This window comes from Solenopsis invicta, chromosome 6 (genome assembly GCF_016802725.1).
Source record: "Solenopsis invicta isolate M01_SB chromosome 6, UNIL_Sinv_3.0, whole genome shotgun sequence".
Taxonomy (NCBI): domain Eukaryota; kingdom Metazoa; phylum Arthropoda; class Insecta; order Hymenoptera; family Formicidae; genus Solenopsis; species Solenopsis invicta.
The window spans coordinates 5,552,635-5,571,909 of record NC_052669.1 but is presented as its reverse complement, the minus strand read 5'-3'; the positions used below and the strand labels follow the sequence as shown (position 1 = coordinate 5,571,909).

General features: G+C 41.4%; 1 protein-coding gene across 2 annotated transcripts in view; it reads left to right on the top strand.

Moving 5' to 3' along the window:
• The first annotated feature begins 273 nt into the window (after positions 1–273).
• Positions 274–19,275, top strand: part of LOC105200921 (cell adhesion molecule 2) — an 88,122-nt gene continuing 69,120 nt past the window's right edge. The window contains exons 1-2 of one of the 2 annotated variants that reach the window (XM_039450207.1): positions 274–1,006; positions 5,814–6,193. In XM_039450207.1, the coding sequence (XP_039306141.1) occupies positions 5,889–6,193 (305 nt within the window). In that variant the 5' untranslated portion in view covers positions 274–1,006; positions 5,814–5,888. The remainder of the gene's footprint in view (positions 1,007–5,813; positions 6,194–19,275) is intronic. The other variant, XM_011168726.3, reaches the window with a different exon arrangement.

The following is a 19,275-nucleotide window of genomic DNA, read 5'->3' as shown; positions in this document are numbered from 1 at the left end:
GACTGTACGCGCCAATTTCGCGATCAGAGAGCAGGCTGTTCAGCGATGCACCGCGTCTCAAAGTAATAATAATGATAATAATGATAATAATATAATAACAAGAGTGGAAACGGGGGTAATGATCGCGCATAAATCGCTATTCAGCGTTGGTGCGCCACGGCGCTCGTCGACGAGCGTCGCCGACTACGCGGCGCGGCGCATGCAGTTGCACCTGCCGGGCACGAGGCGCGCAAGCGCTCAGGTGCTACAAACCGCCGCACGGAGGTAAAACGACGCGCGGTCGAGCTTTCGTAGTCGGCATCGGCCATCCGCGACGCGAACTTTCACCCGGTCGGCGGTACCGCGCGCGTCGCGGCGCGACTTACGAAGTTGTTGCGCGTTGTATGCCGACGTGCTCGTCGAGGCAAAGGGAAAGAAAGGCGGCGTTCTTCGACAAACGAACATTCATCCCATGTGCTCGTTCCTTCGAATTCCGTGACGGATACGCGGCGCGTAAAAACGCGCGGCTGAAAGATGTGCGGTTGCCTTTGCGACTCGAGACGTTGATCTTCGCAACTTTGTTCGCGACCAGTGCAATTTGTAGCCAGTGAGGAGATTGTTAATGTGGGAATTATTAATTCAAGCTGGAGTTTACACATATTTTCGGATTGATTTACGCGCACACGCGCGTGCAAGGACGATGTCTTCTCGAGGACGGTGGTCCGCACGGTCGAATTGAAGTCGCGCCGCGTCGAGCGCAGACGTTGATTTTATCTATTCCGATTGCGCCCACGGGCGAGCGCGTGCACGCGAATGGAAAAACTGTTTGGAAAAACAAAAGTTGCGGGCGACCGAAAGCGTCTCGCTGCCTCTAATTTTAATTTCACCGGCCGTACGGCCGGTCTATAAACCGCGCTCTCGCGTTTTCGATTGCTCGATCGCGCGATGAAACCAGCCTGCCGGAAGAATTTCGATGCTGTCCCCGGAATTGCGGCGAGCCGCTCTTAACCCGGATAGGGCCGCGAAGGTAGGCTGAAAATACCGCGACAGCGCGGTCTCAATCGCCCAGCATCGCGAATTAACGTACCCGCGCGTTTCAAAATAAACCGCGGTTCAAATCAACCGCTAAAATTTCGATACCGGTCGGAGGCACGATCGCTCACGTAGCACGAGTTAACGAGTACATCATTCGCTGTCGCAGGATACACACAACCGGAAAATCTCTTTGTACCCCAGGGAATGATAGCAATCGTAGCGGTGTGGTACCCCGGTATCCCCCCGGAATCGGTCGGCAACGCGAACTAATATGTGCATGTAATTCAAAATAAATGTGGTCTCGCAAAATTTCGACCGATCGGAATCTCGATCGCGCGTGGTACACAAGTTAATATACCCGTCCTCTACTACTATACATGATATACATGTGTGTGTGTGTGTGTATGTGCACAGAATTATGTGGAATTATGTAAATTACGATACAGTATGCTTGAATTAGCTCACAATACAAATCAATGCATGCGATTCGAAATAAATGCGGTTTCGCAAATTTTCAGTCGATTGGAGACCTGAGCTGACATGTCTATCGTATCGTCATACATGCAACGTGAATTTTCCTTTATCTAGAGAATTATGCAAATGAAGAGTGATCCATGCAGCTTACTTTACTTGATCGACGTAGAGCCCATCGCTCATTCTCCGTAGGTTCAATTATTCGATTGGTTATCGATGAGAATCCGTCGCTCCTAAAGCTTACATTTTCGAAGAAAACGTAACTTAATACGATAACGAAGTGTTGGAAATTTCTTCGAATTTTATTTCTGTAACTGTATCAAATTTTTGCGTGGCCTTTTTACGGGGAGTCTTCAATCAAAGCTGATGAAATATTGAAGGAATATTTTACATATATCAGGAACGTACACGTGCATACACACATATACACACACACGCACACACAATCCAGATTGCTCGCTCGCGCGAAAGCATTGAAATTTATTAAGTCGTAAAGATACAAACGAGGAAATTTCCGTTCGATGAATGCGAGCGTCGCGCTGAATTGAGACACGATTATCGAAGCGGAAGCTCGTCCGCTCGCGTTTCCGGCAAAATTGTGGAAAGCCACACTTAAATTGAGATCAAGAATCAAGAGTGGCACGAGGATGGGATTGCAAAGTCGAGTCATCGCCTATAATCGGATAGAACGATAGGACAATAAAGAGCATGCGTTGCGTCCGCTGCCGAACGTGTGAATTGGTATCGGTAGAATTGACGATCGCTCGATTATGGCGGAAAGAGCGAAAGCGGAAATGGAGGGCGTGTCGCCGTGGTTTCGATTTTGTATGAGAGATCGAACGATTTTATCGAGCATACGACAATGCATATCGATGGGACGTGCGGTGGAAAGCGAGAGCTATGGGAAAAATGGGCGATAAGAGCATTGCGCGGCGAGGCTAGAATTTCGCATTTGAGAACGAGGACAGTGTCGCGCAGATGGTAGTTATGGATAGCGACACGAGATCGAAGTGACGATTGAATCGGTGATACCAGCAAATATTCCCGTATTGCGATTGGAAATCGCCCGTGAGCAAAATTAGCAGGTGGATTGTGCATACGAAAAATTCATATCGTTAGGAATCAATAGATTCGAATAAATACCACGGTTAAATTTAATAGACAAAATGAAATCTCTCGATTTCGGAATTGGTAAACGATTTCTCAACAGGTCGTTGTTAATGCGGAAAGATAAATGAAACTGCGCGTTAAAAAATTTCACATTTAAAAAAGAAACGATGTCTCTTTAGCGGGAGGAAACGAGCTTCGTAAGCAAGGGTTGAATTGATACCGCATTAAGAATTAACATTCTGTCGAAAGTTAAAAAGGGACAACCAATCTTGTCCAAGGGAATATTTATAGTATCGAATAAATATTTTCCCCCAGGACTGGGTTCTTAACTTTCATCGTATAATAGCGAAAAGGATGGTCTTGGGCGATAAAATCCTCTTCGTTTATTCATATCATAATACCGCCGTCGGAAGAATTTCCTCGTGAAGGCAGAGTCGATATAGATACAATAAAAAGTACCGCGGTGTGTGAATAAGTCAGGAGGAATGGGTAGGCACGCCGTCTCTTATTCGGACGTATCCGAAGGGGAATATTCGCTGACAAATCGATTCTCATAGGCCACACACACGATCGTGGCCGAGCGTCGCGCGCGTGGGGTTGTTTCGCGCGGCCCGGCCGTCTGCCTGCGCACGTGGACACGAGGGAAGAGAAAAGGGGACGAGGCGAATATGTGGATAGTCTTTGCCGAATAAATAAACCATACCGACCCTACAATTGCGAATTCTGGCAGACCTTTCGAACTCGCAAACTTGGAATCATTTACGAATGTGCCGGCGAGGTCGTCGCGGCTCCGAGATAAGTTGCGTGTGAAGGTATCGTACTACCTGCGCGAACACGACATGAAACAATATTTCTCACTTCACTCGTGGCTCTCTGTCGATATTATGTGCCGCGCGAACTTTGTAATCGTGTTTAGGCTCGTCGAACTTTTCGTTTCGGCGGCGTTCCCGCTTGCTTTTACAACTCAGTACCTCCGTTCAATGATATACGTCGTAAAGAAAAGTGAATGTATGTATGTACATATGTATGTATCGGAAATCGCGTACCAGTCCCTATTTACAAGTTTGAAAATACGATATTACAGTAAGCCGAATATCTAGTCAGTTTTAGCTTTCGGTGTCGAATGTCAAACGTATATGGACACGGAAATTGTATTTCCGTTAATCTCCGACTGGCCGATGATGCTGAATCGTAAGATCAAATATGTAATACTACTTCCGTAAGGTAACTTGAAATTGAATACTCAAATGTTACGCCGGCATACCGAAGAAAAGTGGTTGATTTCCGATGCACGTTGCACATGCAGTTTGGATAAACGGGCGATACACCGTGGGCAAACGGAATATCCTCGCAAGATACATCCCAATTATAAACACAAATCACTATTTCGAAGTTTGGAGGTATCGGGTCAGTCTCGCTTGATAAACAAGCAGTTCGATCTGCACGCTCATTAGCAAGGACCGTTGTGCAATCCATGCGTCATCTCTGTATCTATCTATCTATCTATCTATCTATCTATCTATCTATCTCTCTCTCAAACTCTCTGTACGACGATCGATTGGCGAAGCATGTATACGTCATGTCGCAACTTCCTTCTAAGAGCGTTGCTCTGTCGCGCCGGACGACGCCCGGGACTTGCAACGCAAACTCGCAACAAGTTGCATTTAAAATCCGCATCTACTGTCCGTAGGAGCAGTTGCGCGGCAGTTTTCGTCTCTTTTCTTCTCTCCTCCCATTTTCCTTCACTCGTCTAGTACATCGTCTCCCTCCCCCCCGAAATCCCGTCAAATCGCCGAGTATTCTCGACTGATTCGGGCTATTCAGACAAGAGCTCGCCCGAGATTTCCCGTCCGCTCGGCCCCAGGATTATCTCTGAAATTCGTTATGAATTCATTCGGGGGTACTACGCGGCTCGGATCGAGCTGCGTTCGGTACTGGCACGACGGTCTTCTGGCTGTCTTGACAGCTGGTAATTATTAACGAGATTAACTCGCTCGTTTCAGAAGGAATGTCGATGGAGGGAAACGCAGGCAGGATTGGTCGATCGTCTCTATTTTTGGGTGTCGCGGCGCCGCCGTCTGCTTTATTCATGTGCTTCAGTAATTTTTATGCGCGCTCATTAATTCGGTTCCATCTTTACGGTCGGTCGTTGAAAAGCACGCCGTTTTCCTCGCAAACGCGAATTAAAAGGCGTTGCACTTTGACTTACGATTCCTCGCGACGGGGAAATCCAGTTAAGTAGCGGGCCACGTGGAATTACCGGAATTTCTCGACCGAAAGCTTCGAAGATGAAGAGCACTCGACTCGCTACGGAGCGAGCGCTTTTAGCACCTTACTGTGGTAAAGTAAAGAGAGGGGGGGGGGAGAAAGAGAGAGAGAAAGAGGATAGAAAGAGAAAGAAAACTTTCAGTCGCGAAGAATTTCTAACTGGCGGCGGTGTAAAAAGTAAAAATGTCGCGGGAGGTCAGTTCCCACAAGAATATGGCAGGAATGAAGGCGTGGGTAATGTCAATCTGCGGATATCGAGTTAGGATTCTTTTAGAGATACATTGTTTCCAACTGACAATCAATCGGAATTATTCTTCGGATAAAGACAATGCGCTCCGCGACGTATACACGAGCGAAGTTGCGAGTGAATACTCGCGGGATAAGGGGGCTGCACTTTAACTGCGTATACTACGTTTCTTCCCTGGGTCAGACGCACAATGCAAACACAATAGCTCGCGGCAATCATTAAATTTAATTGACAGTGGAATAACGAAGAAGCTCGTCGCTAATTAAGACCGGTGCGATGGGCATTCTCGCGCGTGCCTGACGGGTTCGCCACTTTTTCCTCTTTTTTTCTTTTTCGCTATCAATTCTGCAATTGTCTCTAACGCTACGGCTGTGTCCATGCACGACTCTTTTTCGTTTGAACAAATCGTGCCGTGAACGCGCCTCCGAACCAACTAACGCGTTGACGGCGATTAAATTCAAATAGGGTAGTTGGCAGTTTCGTATAAATGGGACAGCGCGGTGATTATCCAAATAAGCTTCATTATCTATGAAAATAGGATTAAATAGTTATTATGAGATTAGAAAATAATGAGTGTGTAATTAATAACTGTCAGAAAATTAAGGGCGATGATCATTAACTTTTTATCTCGTAATTATCCCGTTGATCCACTTATTGAAAGTGCTCAATTAAACTCGATAAATTCTATAATCAATTTCAGTGAAATTTGAAGCAGTCGACGTGAGATTACGCTTTCAAATTTTCGTGAAAGATTAGATCGATTCGGAACATATTAATGAATCCAAATTGTTACCGAATTAATTTCTTTTTAACGCAAATCAATGGGAGGTGTTCATTGACGTACACGTACGCTGCATCTACGCTGTGTGTCTGTGTGTGGGCAAATGCTTTCGTTTCTTTTGTCATTACTATCACGCGACATTTTTGTGACGTCAGGAAGAAGAGAATTGTTGGCAAGATCGCTGCCAGTCCCCGAGGAAACTGGGTGAAAATTACGAATCGTGGACCGGAGGGTGCGCGAGCGCCGCCGAGCGATGGATTTTATGGTGCTGCTCTTCGTGATGCTGCTGAGGCAAGAGGGTGAGTGCTTTCACTTACGCGAACTGCTGCGCTTACGAGCGCACGGACGCACACTGGTCTCATCTCGTGAACGCGTGCTGTCCCTTCGCTATATCCGCTTTAAAGGATAAACATCCTTCCATCTCCCTTCCCTTTCTCTCTCTCTCTCTCTCTCTATCTATCTCTACGATGACTTCCTTTTTTGCTCGTTCCTAAGGATGCTAACTATGGCACTGTATTTTAAGCACGTGCTTCGAGAAAGCCACAAAGACTGTAAAAGGCTATTCGCGAGAATCAGTCTCCTTCGTGAAAATCCTTTAAGCGCTAAAACCGTGATGAATATCCGATTGCATTACATATTATATTTATATACATTTTTTAAACTGTCGTGAAGCGAATCTGACATATGGAAATATATCTGTTGGCTGCATTATAAGTACGTATATTTCTGCCCATTATGAGAACAAGTAGCAAAATGTAAAAGTGTCGTCGTTCTCCAATTTAGGCTATGGTCCACTTGACGCTGCTTTAAAGTATTCTTTGATTGGTCAATTTGTAAAATTCATTGTTCCGATTGGTTAATCAAACGCTTCGAAGCATTTGTAGCGTCAAGTGGACTGTGGTCCTAATAACATAGATACGAGTATAAGCTATTTGCTGAAATAGAACTAATTTTTGAACTGATTCTAAAATTAATTATATTATCCTATATTATTTTAATGTAATAATTAATTATAATTAAGATTTAACATCAGATTTCTATATGAACGTCTATGCTGCATATATACATATATATTATTTAAATAAATTTATGTATCTTGCGGCAGCAAAATTGAGATATTAAAGATTGAAAATCCTTTATCCTTTATGAGTACATAATTCATATCTTACATTGTTGGAAAATTTGTATACTTTTGTGAAAAAATCTTCTGGTTAAAGTTTTTGTGTTAAGTAATGAACACATTCATGTGTAAATTTAACACATGACTGCTATGTTAACTAAACTTAACAGATATAAAATGTAGAATTGTGAAAGTAATTTAAAAAATATGTTAAAGTAACATGATTTGCACGTATTTATTAAATACTTAATTTAATAAATAAATTTATTTAATATTTAATAAATATGTGTAAATTGTATTACTTTAACATATTTTTTAAATCAATGTTATAATTTTACATTTTGTATCTGATAAAATTTACAGAAAAAAAGTATTAATGTTACACTATAACAGGAGTGCGGGATAACTGTGTCATACTTTTTTTACTATTCTTGTATTAATTTTAGCATAAAAATTATGTTAATTGTACACACAAGTAACTTCAAATTATGATCAAAATCACATTTCCTTTTTGTTGAAATATTAACACAGTATTAATATTATTATTTAACATATTCAGATTATGTTAAATTAACACAAAATTTTGAGTGAACCGTTTGGGACATGTGATTTATGTTAAATTTAACACAATTTTTCCAATTGTGTATAATAATCTTTTCTTCATATATCATGCTATTATGATAATAAGTTTTATATTTTATCAACTAAACATTATTATTTATTCAATAAAATATATTATTTTAATTAGTTGTTTGTGAATTACGTTATAATTTTTAACAAAGGAAAATGAAATAAGATTATTTATAAGAATCATTATCATCTACAAAAATTCTTATCAATGCGGAGCGAGAAATTATATAAACGCGAGTCAATAAAGCGTGAAACGCAGCTATGCATTATCATAATTTGTAATTACGTGAAATAATCCAGCTTGGATAGAATTGCAATCGGAAGAGATAGTTTCCATCGAGGGTATCGCAGCTATCATATTGCAAATAAAACATCGTTGTTGAAATTATAACGTAATAATAGAGTGCTTGACGCCACTCAATTCTACCGCGAATCAGACAAATAACTAGGGCCGATAAAACGTACGATACTTCGAAACGATATTAAAAGCGATATTAGCAAACTGATACTGTGACATTTCACGTAGGAATTACAAGCTCAGGCTTGATACAGAACACCAATCAAGTGTAGACGATAGTTCCGCTTTCCTCGCGACCCGTCTTTAACAGTTGGGTTCAAGATCGTCGTCATTAGTTAGCCCCCTCTGGCTAAGGTATATATAGTTCAATGGGTCTATCACGAAGAGCATAACAGCCGAAGATGCGTACGTTGCAGACGATATATAACTCATAGAGGTTCTCAAACTTTAATATCTCGACTTCGCCGCCGCAAGATACATAAATTTATTTAAAGCTTTCACGACGGCGCATAATTTGGTGCGCGATAAAGTGCAAGTTTTATGACGCGTCTAAGGATAATGCGCATTAAAAACAACCAACGCGTAATAAGAATGCGCGTAACTTGCACAATTCACTGCGAAAACGTCGTCTGAGAAATGATTGCGATTTCTAACAATCCAGACACTCGATGTAGAATCATGCATCTTTTTTGTTTTTGTAGGTATAACGTATTCCTATATTTTATCTGTACGAACTGATGATTCGAAACAGACAGAAGAAAAGTGAATCAACTTATAGAATTCGTTAGAAGGCATCATTAAAAATTTAATAAATCATATTTCATGCGTGTAATATCAGATTAGAAAATTTAAGTCGTTTGATGTAAATAACACTTTGAGAATCACTGACGTACATATAGCGTAGTAAACTATAAGCAAACCTATCTCTGCCCTAAAGTTTCCTCTACCATTCTATACTCAAGTATCTGATAGCTCTTGTAATTTCCAAATGGCCATTTCCCATCTCATTTGGATCGCTCTTTTTTTCGATGATCTGTCCTTCTCGATTTAGTTCTCAATCTGGATGCCTACTCTAACAAGGACGAAAAGCTAATGGTTGAGCTCGTTTTAAGAGCAAGAAACGTAAGGAACGATTTAAAAATGACGCTGTTTCTAATTACATTCCTCCCGTTCCTTTCCGGGTTATCACAATTTCAACGAGGGTGCACACAGCGCAAAAAAAGATAGAAGTCAAACGAGGGTGAATAAGGAACTCGAGAAGAGAAAGAGGAAGAGAGAGAGAGAGAGAGAGAGAGAGAGAGAGAGAGAGAGAGAGAGAGTCGGAAGACGCGCGTTGAGTAAGAGAGCAAAGTGCAGGATGGCTGGGATTTATTACGTTCCGGTAGGCGGACGAGGGAGAGGCGGCGAGGAAGCGAGTGTTACACCGTGGCGGAATAAAAATCTCACGTTAAGGCAAGGCAAATGGTGTAAAAGTCAAAATTAAATGGGCAGAAACGAAACGAGCTCGGGGGCAGTTAAAAGGTTACGATCGGCGAGAGATTAAGTAACCGCGAATGCAAAGATGCTTTCTATATCAACTGCCGACGAATATCTGGCGAGATCACCTGAGATTTTGCCTTCGTCACGTCGGCGCGTGAAATAACGGTCTGCGGTTATGAAATCTTGCGACAGTAAAGTTTGACGTGTACGTCTGGCGAACGAAGAATTGAATGGAAGGCAGACATCATAAAACGAATAGCAAGAACAATATAATAAAATAAACCATAGACCAAATGGGGACCAGCGAATATTTGTCTACAGAAATTACTTTGCACAATAAATGTAGATGAGTTAATATCTAAGAAATCATGAGTATTCTGTTTATTCCAATTTTATTAACAATTTCCGTCATCGATCGCGAAAGCTGTATAGAGAGCGCAAACATAGATGCAAAGGAATACGAGAAACGGACTGATAAAATAATAAAGAAACTGCTACCTTCTTTCTCGGGAATCGTACAGAGAGCTTTTTTTTATATCGGCTGTATCCTCAGCAGGAAATGAAAAGCGTTTCGACCAAAGAGAGTAAAGTGCATCGTCCCATACATATCAATATGGAGAGCGTATGTACTACGATGTACCTGATATAAAATTTTAAAATCGTGAACTTGAAGTCTGTACACATATACAAAGCGAGTGCCTGCGTTGAGTTGGTTAGCATAAATAAATAAAAGATGCGTCGAACATCCTGGCGCCGGAAGCTTCTTCTTCTCGGATAAGTTGTTCGCGAAAATCGCAAATCGATAGCGTAATTAGACAATAAAAGAAAAATCAAAGTATCGAGGCATTTGTTCGTTAACAAGTTTTTAAATGGTTTGACATTTATATATTTATTTTTACTTAATTAACAAATTTTTAACTTATTATTTAAAAAATAATAAATCATAATAAATTAAAAAAATAATTGTTTAAAAAACGCTTGTTAAGAAAAATGATATTTTCAGAAGTGATGTTTTCCTAATTAATAAAAGTTTACACCTGCGGATGAAAAAATGTCTCGCAGTAATTTGATCAAGCTGTAATTTCAACGATATCGCAGGTTGCTTGAATTATTACGAAAAATTTTTCTTCGCTCTTCTATTTGCAGATGTATAAATTTTTATTAATTCACACAGAAAACTTTGTCATTTAGTCTAAGTAAGAGAAAAGTTAGACTTCTATAAATATGTATCTTTTATAGATAAATTCTGTTACCTATGAATATTGAATAAATATTTTATTATGAATATATCATCCATTATGCAAGTTTTTGTAAGACTTTTAAGTATGAAACGTGAAAGACTTTTCTATAAATCTCTGCTAAAGATAAATTTTATTCTATCTAGAGTAATAATAAATTCTTTATAACGAATATCTTATTACTCGTTAATAATACGTTTTATTTTACCGATATATCTGTCATAATTGTGAACGTATTCTGTAAATTTTTCTTTTTTTTTTATTGTTACGATATTTCTCATTGTAATAAGTACTTTGCTTCATCGTTATTCATATTATTAATTCCGATGAAACGACATTAGCAAGCAATTAATGCGCGCATGGCACGAGCGTTAACTACCCTGTTGTGTCTGCTATTTGAGTGTGAAGAGAAGATACATCGAAGAGAGGTTGGTAATTAAATTTCCTATGGGCAATTTATTTTCCTCTTGTTTGCTCAGGCCTCAAGGCTTTTGGACACACGATACCGCGCGTATGTGCAAACACGCGGGTCGGTGCACAAAGTTCTCCGATTTACGACGACCCGGGCGACTCATTTAACGGCGCGAGCGAGGTGTCTATCATAATGCATCGCGAAACTGAGATCAAGTACTCATTTTATTAATGATGGCGATAATAGCAATTCATTTATCTCGTACATTATCGCGCGCGTACTAATGAATCAAGTGATTCAACGTTTGTACGATTTTTCGAACACGTGATATCTTGGAGATTAAAACATGTTACTCCGTGGTAATCGTAAAACTGTAAAAACAGCCCCTATGGCACCGGAAATCAGCTCTATACCAACAGGTGTGCGCGGTTACATAACACACGGGACTGCGAATTAAGCGATCGCCCGAAACGATACACCGCGCGGTACACGTTATAAAGTACCCGCGTCGACGAGCCCGGCGAATGGAAAAATCGAAGACCCGAAAACCCGGCGCCCGATTCGAAGGAGAAGAAAATACAACGAGGCGCGCCCCAGGGCATTCCCGTATTCTGCCGACAATGCCGTATGCATTTTTGCGTCTCGATGTAATAAAGCTGATGCAGAAATGCGCGAAACTTAATTTCCCGTCCCTCGGCGCGGAGACTGCTGGAATTTGAATTTTTCCGCGTGGTCTCGTATTCACGTCTAGCGAGAAACGGTTCGGTTTTTCAGAGAGAAAGCACACGGGGCATGTAAAAATGTCGCAAAGTGTAAAAAGCGCGAGGGAAAGTTCCGCGCAAAAATCCATGCCTCTCGCTTTGAGCATTCGCGGGCTGCTCTCACATTGATGGCCAACTCCTTCGCGATGAAAATGTGTCAAAGGAGCGGAAACTACCGAGTGTCGCGCCGTAATTTATCGATCGGCTCGCAGAGAAAAAAAGGTGAAAAATGAAGGTGTGCGAAGGAAGCGCGGCTGGATGATTGACGCGCGTAACGAAGATGAATTAAAGAGCGAGACCGATTTATCCGGATGGCTATCGCGAAGGATCCTCGACAAATTTCCTCGCTCACCCTAATACGAGAGACAAATTTGCAACGCTGTCATTCATAAGCATGCAAGAAGTTGCTACCAGAGTGATAGGGAAAGGGAAAGGGAAAGGGAAAAGATTAAAATAATTTTATTAATCTGATTTTTACGTAATACGATTATGTTATTTAAGAAAATATCATAAAGTAATAATAATTGATAGTGAAATGAAAAATATATTTTAATCTACGCACGTGTAAAATTTGTCGCTGTAAATTATCCAGTAGTGTAAATGCACGTCTGGCCAGACCTGTGGCAAACCGCTTTGAAATTCCCTCGTCGTTCGTTCGCCGGTGAGAGAATGTAAACGTCCAGGCGTGCCGGACTTAAATCGAAAACGCACTCCAACGAGGCGAGTTATATCGCTTCCTCGGCCGCGCGACTCGCCGCCTCCCTAGAGCAGCCAGTCCGTTCGCCTGATGAAGATAAAACGGGATAATTATAGAGCCTATCGGGGATCGCGGCGCGGCTAAATTTCGTCGGGGCACGCGAGACCGTCGAACGTTGGGCGCGGCAATAAAGGGAAAACCGGAGGCTTCGGTAGTGGTGCGGCAGCAGCGGTCGGCGTCGACGAAAAAGAGACCGAAAAGAGGAGAATAAACCTGCGGACGTGCATAGTCGGACGAAATAAAAAGCATGGTCGAGAGCATAGAAATAGAGAGGGCGCGAAAGAAGCGAGAGGCGCTTAATTTTTCATACGAAACGGGTGCATCTGCGTTCGGTCGACCGCGCGTGCTCCACGACCTCGCTAATTATTTCTAACTCTCTCCCCCCCCCTCTCTCTCTCTCTTTCTCATTCTTTTTTCATACAGCTTCCTCTGTTTCGTGACTACCGGATGCTGCTGGCAGATGCGGTTACCGTTGTTGTTGTGTTCCTGCCTCCGTTACCGCTCTCTTGTAGTTGGAGTCCAAGTCGCTGTCGCTGCTCACAAACTTTCTCCTAATCGTCCCGAAGCACGCGAATTCCACTTTCCGCCCCGCATCGCGTTTTCTCTCATTTTTCATTTTGTATTATCGTATTCTACTCTAAAGAGAAAAACTGAGCTAACCCGCAAACACCATTAGGGTGGTGTTATCAGATCTATCGTGTGATAGCAATTGAAGAAACCTCGGGAACGTCGAGCACTTATGAGGTGCTTTAGCGGAAAAGCGCTGCTCGAAAATAGAGGCATTCATCTGACAATTTGTATATTTTAATATAAATCATTTTTTGCAGTTGTGAAAGTTTTTAAATTAAATTTGTTTCAAAGATTTCATGTAATTAGAAAAGAATTGAAAGGTGCATACTCATTAATTTCTCTCTCTCTCTCTCTCTCTCTCTCTCTCTTTCTTTCTCTCTCTCCCTTTCAAAAGTTATCTTTTTTTAATATCTCTTACGAGAAAAAGAGAAGTTTCAAAGAAGTTTCTTCGTCGTAAGAGAAAAACTATCGATTGCAAATCGCAGTTTCAGTAATTACCCTGAGACAAGACTTTCGCCAGAATGAGGCAGTATCGTCAAATTCTCGTTGGCTAAATGTACGCTCTAATAGCTTTCTCCACCTCTGATCTGTCGTATCCACTTTCTCCCTTCTTCTCACCTCTTTCTTTCTCTTCTCTATCGCGTTTATTCCCTTAGCTTTCGTGAAAAGGCGCTCGACCAAGTGCGATCTCAGCACTTTCCATCGTCGTTTCCTCTGGTGTTTCGACCTACTCGAGACGGAAACGAAATGTCCTTGATGGGTCAAGCACAAGTTTCGTCTTCTTGCTGGAAAAAAAAGACGATCGGAGTACAACCAACTTCAAAAATTTTATACCAGTTTTTGTCAGTTTTATTAGTGCTCCGACGACTTATTTACTAGATAGAGATTCTATTGACCATTTGTATCTCTCAACCCTTCCGTGCCTGACTTTTTTTTTAGGAATAATTAGCATCTAATTCATGTTTTACTAAAGGTTTTTAGAATTGCTGATAATAAATCTGTAATCAAAAATTAAAAATTTAAGATGGATTCAATATATAACTCAAAGGCAACATAATTTAGTATTTTTATCCGCCTATTGAATTTTGAAAGAAAGTTTAAATCCGTCATTTTGAAAGTAAATAGCGTTTTTTCATATTTATAAATAGGGTCACTGCACCAGTCACTGAACAAATAAGAAATTGGATCAGTCAATGAACAAACACAAAATAATTTAATACAATTACATTTTTAAATAAAAAATTACATTTTAATAAAATCTACATGAAAATTAGATTTCAACAATATTAATTAATTTTGCAGTTTATTATTTTAAAGTCTTATTATTTTAATAGTTTTTCTAAACAGTCATTTATTGGTGACTGTTCAGCGACTGGTGCAACGACCCTAGCTCTTGCAATGATCTTTGAAATGAGTCCAGAAAGAACTCGCTATTCTAATTTTTATAGAAGATATATGCATTTTTCATTTTTACCTTATTTTACAAATTTTTGATGCAATATGCTGAGCAAGAAGAAAATTTCTAAAGATGTTGATTTTTTTCTGAAGGGTCTTATTCTTTATCTTTAAAATAAGTCCAGGAAGAAGTCGCTATCTTTATTTTTGCAGATGATATGAATTTTTTATGGTTTGATATATAAATAAAGGATCAAAATTATCTATATTTGTCATTTATTATATAATATAGTATATAACACTTTTTATTTATTTAATACTATATAATATTTTTAATTTCAATTATGCATTTGTAAATTGATTGCACAGGTAGATTTTGCGGCCCAATAGAGTAAAGCAATATTATCATTTAACTGGAGAGTAATTTTTTAGCTTCAATTTTGATATTTACAAAATTCCTATTGCATGCCGATTAATCTACTTGGACGCTGAAAATAGTTGAAAATCCTTTCTTTATTAAAAATTGCGCCTACCGCTGCAGTAAAATTCTATTTCACGCTACACATTTTTAAAACGTAAGAAAAATAACGAGCTACGATGGAATCGTGCAGCCTCGTCATCGAATAATAATCAGTGGACGAAAGAGCGCGTTCGATAATAATGGCTGAACTGAACTTTTGACGATAATATTACATTACGGGATCCACGTTCGATTTAATTCTCGCGATTTTTACTTCCGGGATGCTAATGGCACCAGTTTAAAAGTCAGCCTCCGCCGTCTTTATCGGTAACTTCTTTCATTATACGAATAGTTACGTTTGCATATTTTATATCTCCGACTTTTACTCCCAACCTACTTTTTTCCTCACCAGTTCCGTACTTTGTTACCTCCTCGCCTTCCCGCCTTTCCATCCCCCGTAAAGCTCCTTTCGCGAAGGAGGTAAATTTAAGTCTCGATCTAACGACTCCGCGAGAAAATCTCGCGATCATGGAGCAATCGAAGGCGTTCATTTCCGCCAAACGCGAAGCTGAGAACTATTTCGTGTTGCATTACGAACATGGCATTACGGGCGCGGCTTTCAAATCGCGGGATCGAACTCGCATCGGTGCATTAATCGACGACAAAATCGATACGTTTGCCAATCCACGACCAAATAATTGACATTATATAAAGTATTCAGGTTGCAATCGCCGGGGTCGTTTAAGCCCGGCGCTCGTGCGGTAGTAATTTTCAATTCCGCGGGAAACGAAATGTCATAACGTTGTCACGCGAAACGACGTTAATGGTGAAACAAAGTGACGGGTTTAAAAGGGTGTAACGGAATGCAAAATTATCGGTGAATTTGTCAGAACTCAATTTAAAGCAATTTGCGCTTGCTCGCGCGCGCGCGCGCGCGCTGGCGAGCGCGCATGACGTTTTCCCACAAATAAACAACGAAGCCGAATAGCTGGATTGCTCGAACAAGCTTATATTACATTTCTCTCGCGCATATCTGTATTATACTCATCCTCTTGTTATGCACGTTGATGCTCAGTGTCTGAATTGGAATTAACGATGTAAGTAAGAGCATTGTTTTTACCGAGAACTCTCCGTTATCTCTGTTACGATGAAGACGATATATCAAAATTGCAAGGAGCCGATAAAGAAAACGATTAAAGTTTGACCAATGATATTAATGCAGTGTGCCGTCGAGCATTATTTTCAGATCATTGTGCAGAATTGCTTTATCCTGCATTATATTACACTTTAGAGCAGATTAACGAATATCGATCAGCAATGTAATTTTGTTACCGTCGTCTGGCCAGTTTAAAATCGCTTGCACGACCGGAGCTGCAATTTATGATCTGTTGAAATTGCGTTGGCATTTATCGTAATAAAACTTTCAAAATAATAACGAAATAGATGATGCCAAAATTAATTTCGCCTAATCACGGATCTTTTTTACGTACATACATACGTGCACCTCGCGACGTCATTGCAACTTTGTATCGACTTCCACAGACAGACTGACACACGATATAAAACAGTCTAATGAAGATTCCGCTCATTAACATCTGACTAACGAGCGCGTTCCGACTGAAGAACCGCATGACAAGAGTATTAAACTCGCTCCGCCTGCCCGCACAGTTGTGTGTGTCTGATCTCACAATCGGATACCATTATTATTATTTTTTTCTCTCTCTCTCCTCTTTTCTCCTCGATTTTCAACGCGGTTCCGTCTCGTGGTCTATCTGTCGGAAAGCAGGGGTCCGCGTTTCGACGGCGACGCCGGCAGGACGGACGATGTAATTAAAGGTGACACTGTCAGTGCGCGACAGGACACAGTCGTACAATTACGACGAATAAAATTTAACGAAGTGTGCATCACGCGCGCGGTGTCACTCGCGATTCGCGCACGTGGTTAATTAAGCTCGCTCGCTCGCTCGCTCGTCGGTCGACGTTGGTAACATGATCCGCGCGCGATTCCCAGTCCACCGAGGTATGTAAATCGAGTTCTGCCGTTTCCTATGGTCTGGATCGTATAATTTTCCACCCGCGTCCGGGATCAGAGAAAAATAGCGGGGAGGACGAGCGGGAAAGGGAGAGAAAGAGGGAAAGGGATAAGTGAAAGAGAGAGGAAAAACGGAACTCGGTGATCTCGTGTTCGCGAAGGTATTTTCGTTTCGGTGGGATTGCGGAGGCTTTAGTCCTCCGGATTATATTTCCATTACGCTGTTTGCCGAGTAAGTTACACTCTAATGTTACGCGATATATATATAATGCGGAGGATAATCCCGCTAAGAAAGGAACCGATTAACGACGAAACAATTCGTGCACGCGATAGCGGGACGCCTCTCTTTATTATACACGTTAGAGAGTGTTCCGCGATAAGTAAACTGTTCATTTCACGCCACGTGCATTATCCCGTTTCCCGTATCGGAAGGGAAAATATATTTAATCCTCTGATGGGAATTTGCAATCCTCAATCGTAGAAAACAATCACCACGCGAGAGAGAAAGTTCATTTTAAATCCGACAATTCAGCGCGTGTCCCTTAACGACTCTTCTGTTAACAAATACCTGTGTCAAACTCGGCTCTTCGTTTTATCGGCAAATCGCTGCCGGACCAAATCTGCTCGCGGTCCATCTTCGTCGTTCTCTCATCTCGCCATTGCAATGTGGAAAATTCCTTTCGTGCTTCGTCGAACCACCGGAATGCACCCGGATCTTGTTACGGAGTTTAAAATGTAACGCTGACTGCCTGAATCCCAAGAGTCTTGGGGGTTTCTTTTCCTCGTCCCCCTTCTCCCAGGCATGCATTCTCGTTTCCAATTAATTCCTCTATTTTCTTCCGACCGCATTCCTTTACGCGGCGAGACGTACGTAACGAAAGTACGACGGGAAAGCCCCGAATTAGTCCGGCAAATGTATTCCGAGCGTTATCGCCACAGTTGTATATATTCCGGGCTGCTTCCGATAATAGCCTTCACGTCGCAAATTGTAGCCGACGCGACGAAGAAATAAATCGACGAACTTACGGGTTAGCGGTAGCCCAACTTTTCTATGAATTTCGGAGCGAGTCTCCGTTTATTGTCGCGGCAGAAAAATAATTTACGCTTTTAGCGTCACAAATCCTTACTTCTCTCCGTCCGCTGTACGCGCGCGCGGTACTGCCGCGTCTGTGTTTTTTCAGACTGACTCCGCCAGCGCGAATTAATTTCTCCCCGTTTTTCCAGTCGCGGACTTTCTACAGATTTTCATTCTGATCGTGTCTCGGCCAAAAGCACATTTCTGTTTCTCATTTCAATTTCTCGTCGCGTCGCTCGAGACACACGACACTTAAATTTCTTTCGCGCAAACGTGATTACGCGATTCATGCATTCCGTCACGTAAACAGATGCTTCGCGAATTCACGTGCAGCCTAGTTGTATCAAATCATGCAACTCGGAGTCGATTGAACTTACGGTGCTGTGTTAATTTCAAGTTGCGCGACTTGCGTTAATTCTCCATCGCACTCTCGCGATATGCAGATAAATATATTTTATGTCAACAAATGTAAAAAGTACAGAAATTTAGAATGCATAGAGATAAGAAAGAAAGTCTCTTTCGCTTAAATTTTATTTTTAATATTTTTGCACGTCACTTGATTGTTAGTTAAGTTGCAAGACAAGACTTGTATTATATATCTTTCAGATGCGTATATATGAATAATTAAAATTAATTATAGCTGCTCCTGTAAATATAATTCTCAAGAGATACGTTTTATTTTTCGTGTAAGCAACGATTCTCCGGAAGCTAAGCTGCCGCGCAAAACGGCATCGCGCTATATTCGCATTCCGGTGTAATTAGAAATAATACTTCCCAACGCGGAGACCGCAACGACGAGAGCAGCGTAATGTTGGAAGTGTACGGCGGCAAGAGAAGACCGAGAGTGCAAAAGCGTGATACGTAAAATGTAAATTTCACGCATTCTTATTTTTTCTCGTCGCGGCGGCAGCGGCGCATAACACTTTTTACGGGCTGTACAATGTACCGGGCAAATATGAATCTACGGCTGAACAGAACACGCGGGAATATACTTTAAACCCTTCGCATAATTACTCGTAACAGGATATAAACGGGAGCTCTAGTTGGTCCCAGTTATTTACGCCGAATCCAACTTTAGCGTATCGCGTGCCTCTCTCTCTCTCTCTCTCTCTCTCTCTCTCGCGTGTCGGTATTTAATTCCCGCAAAAATTGTT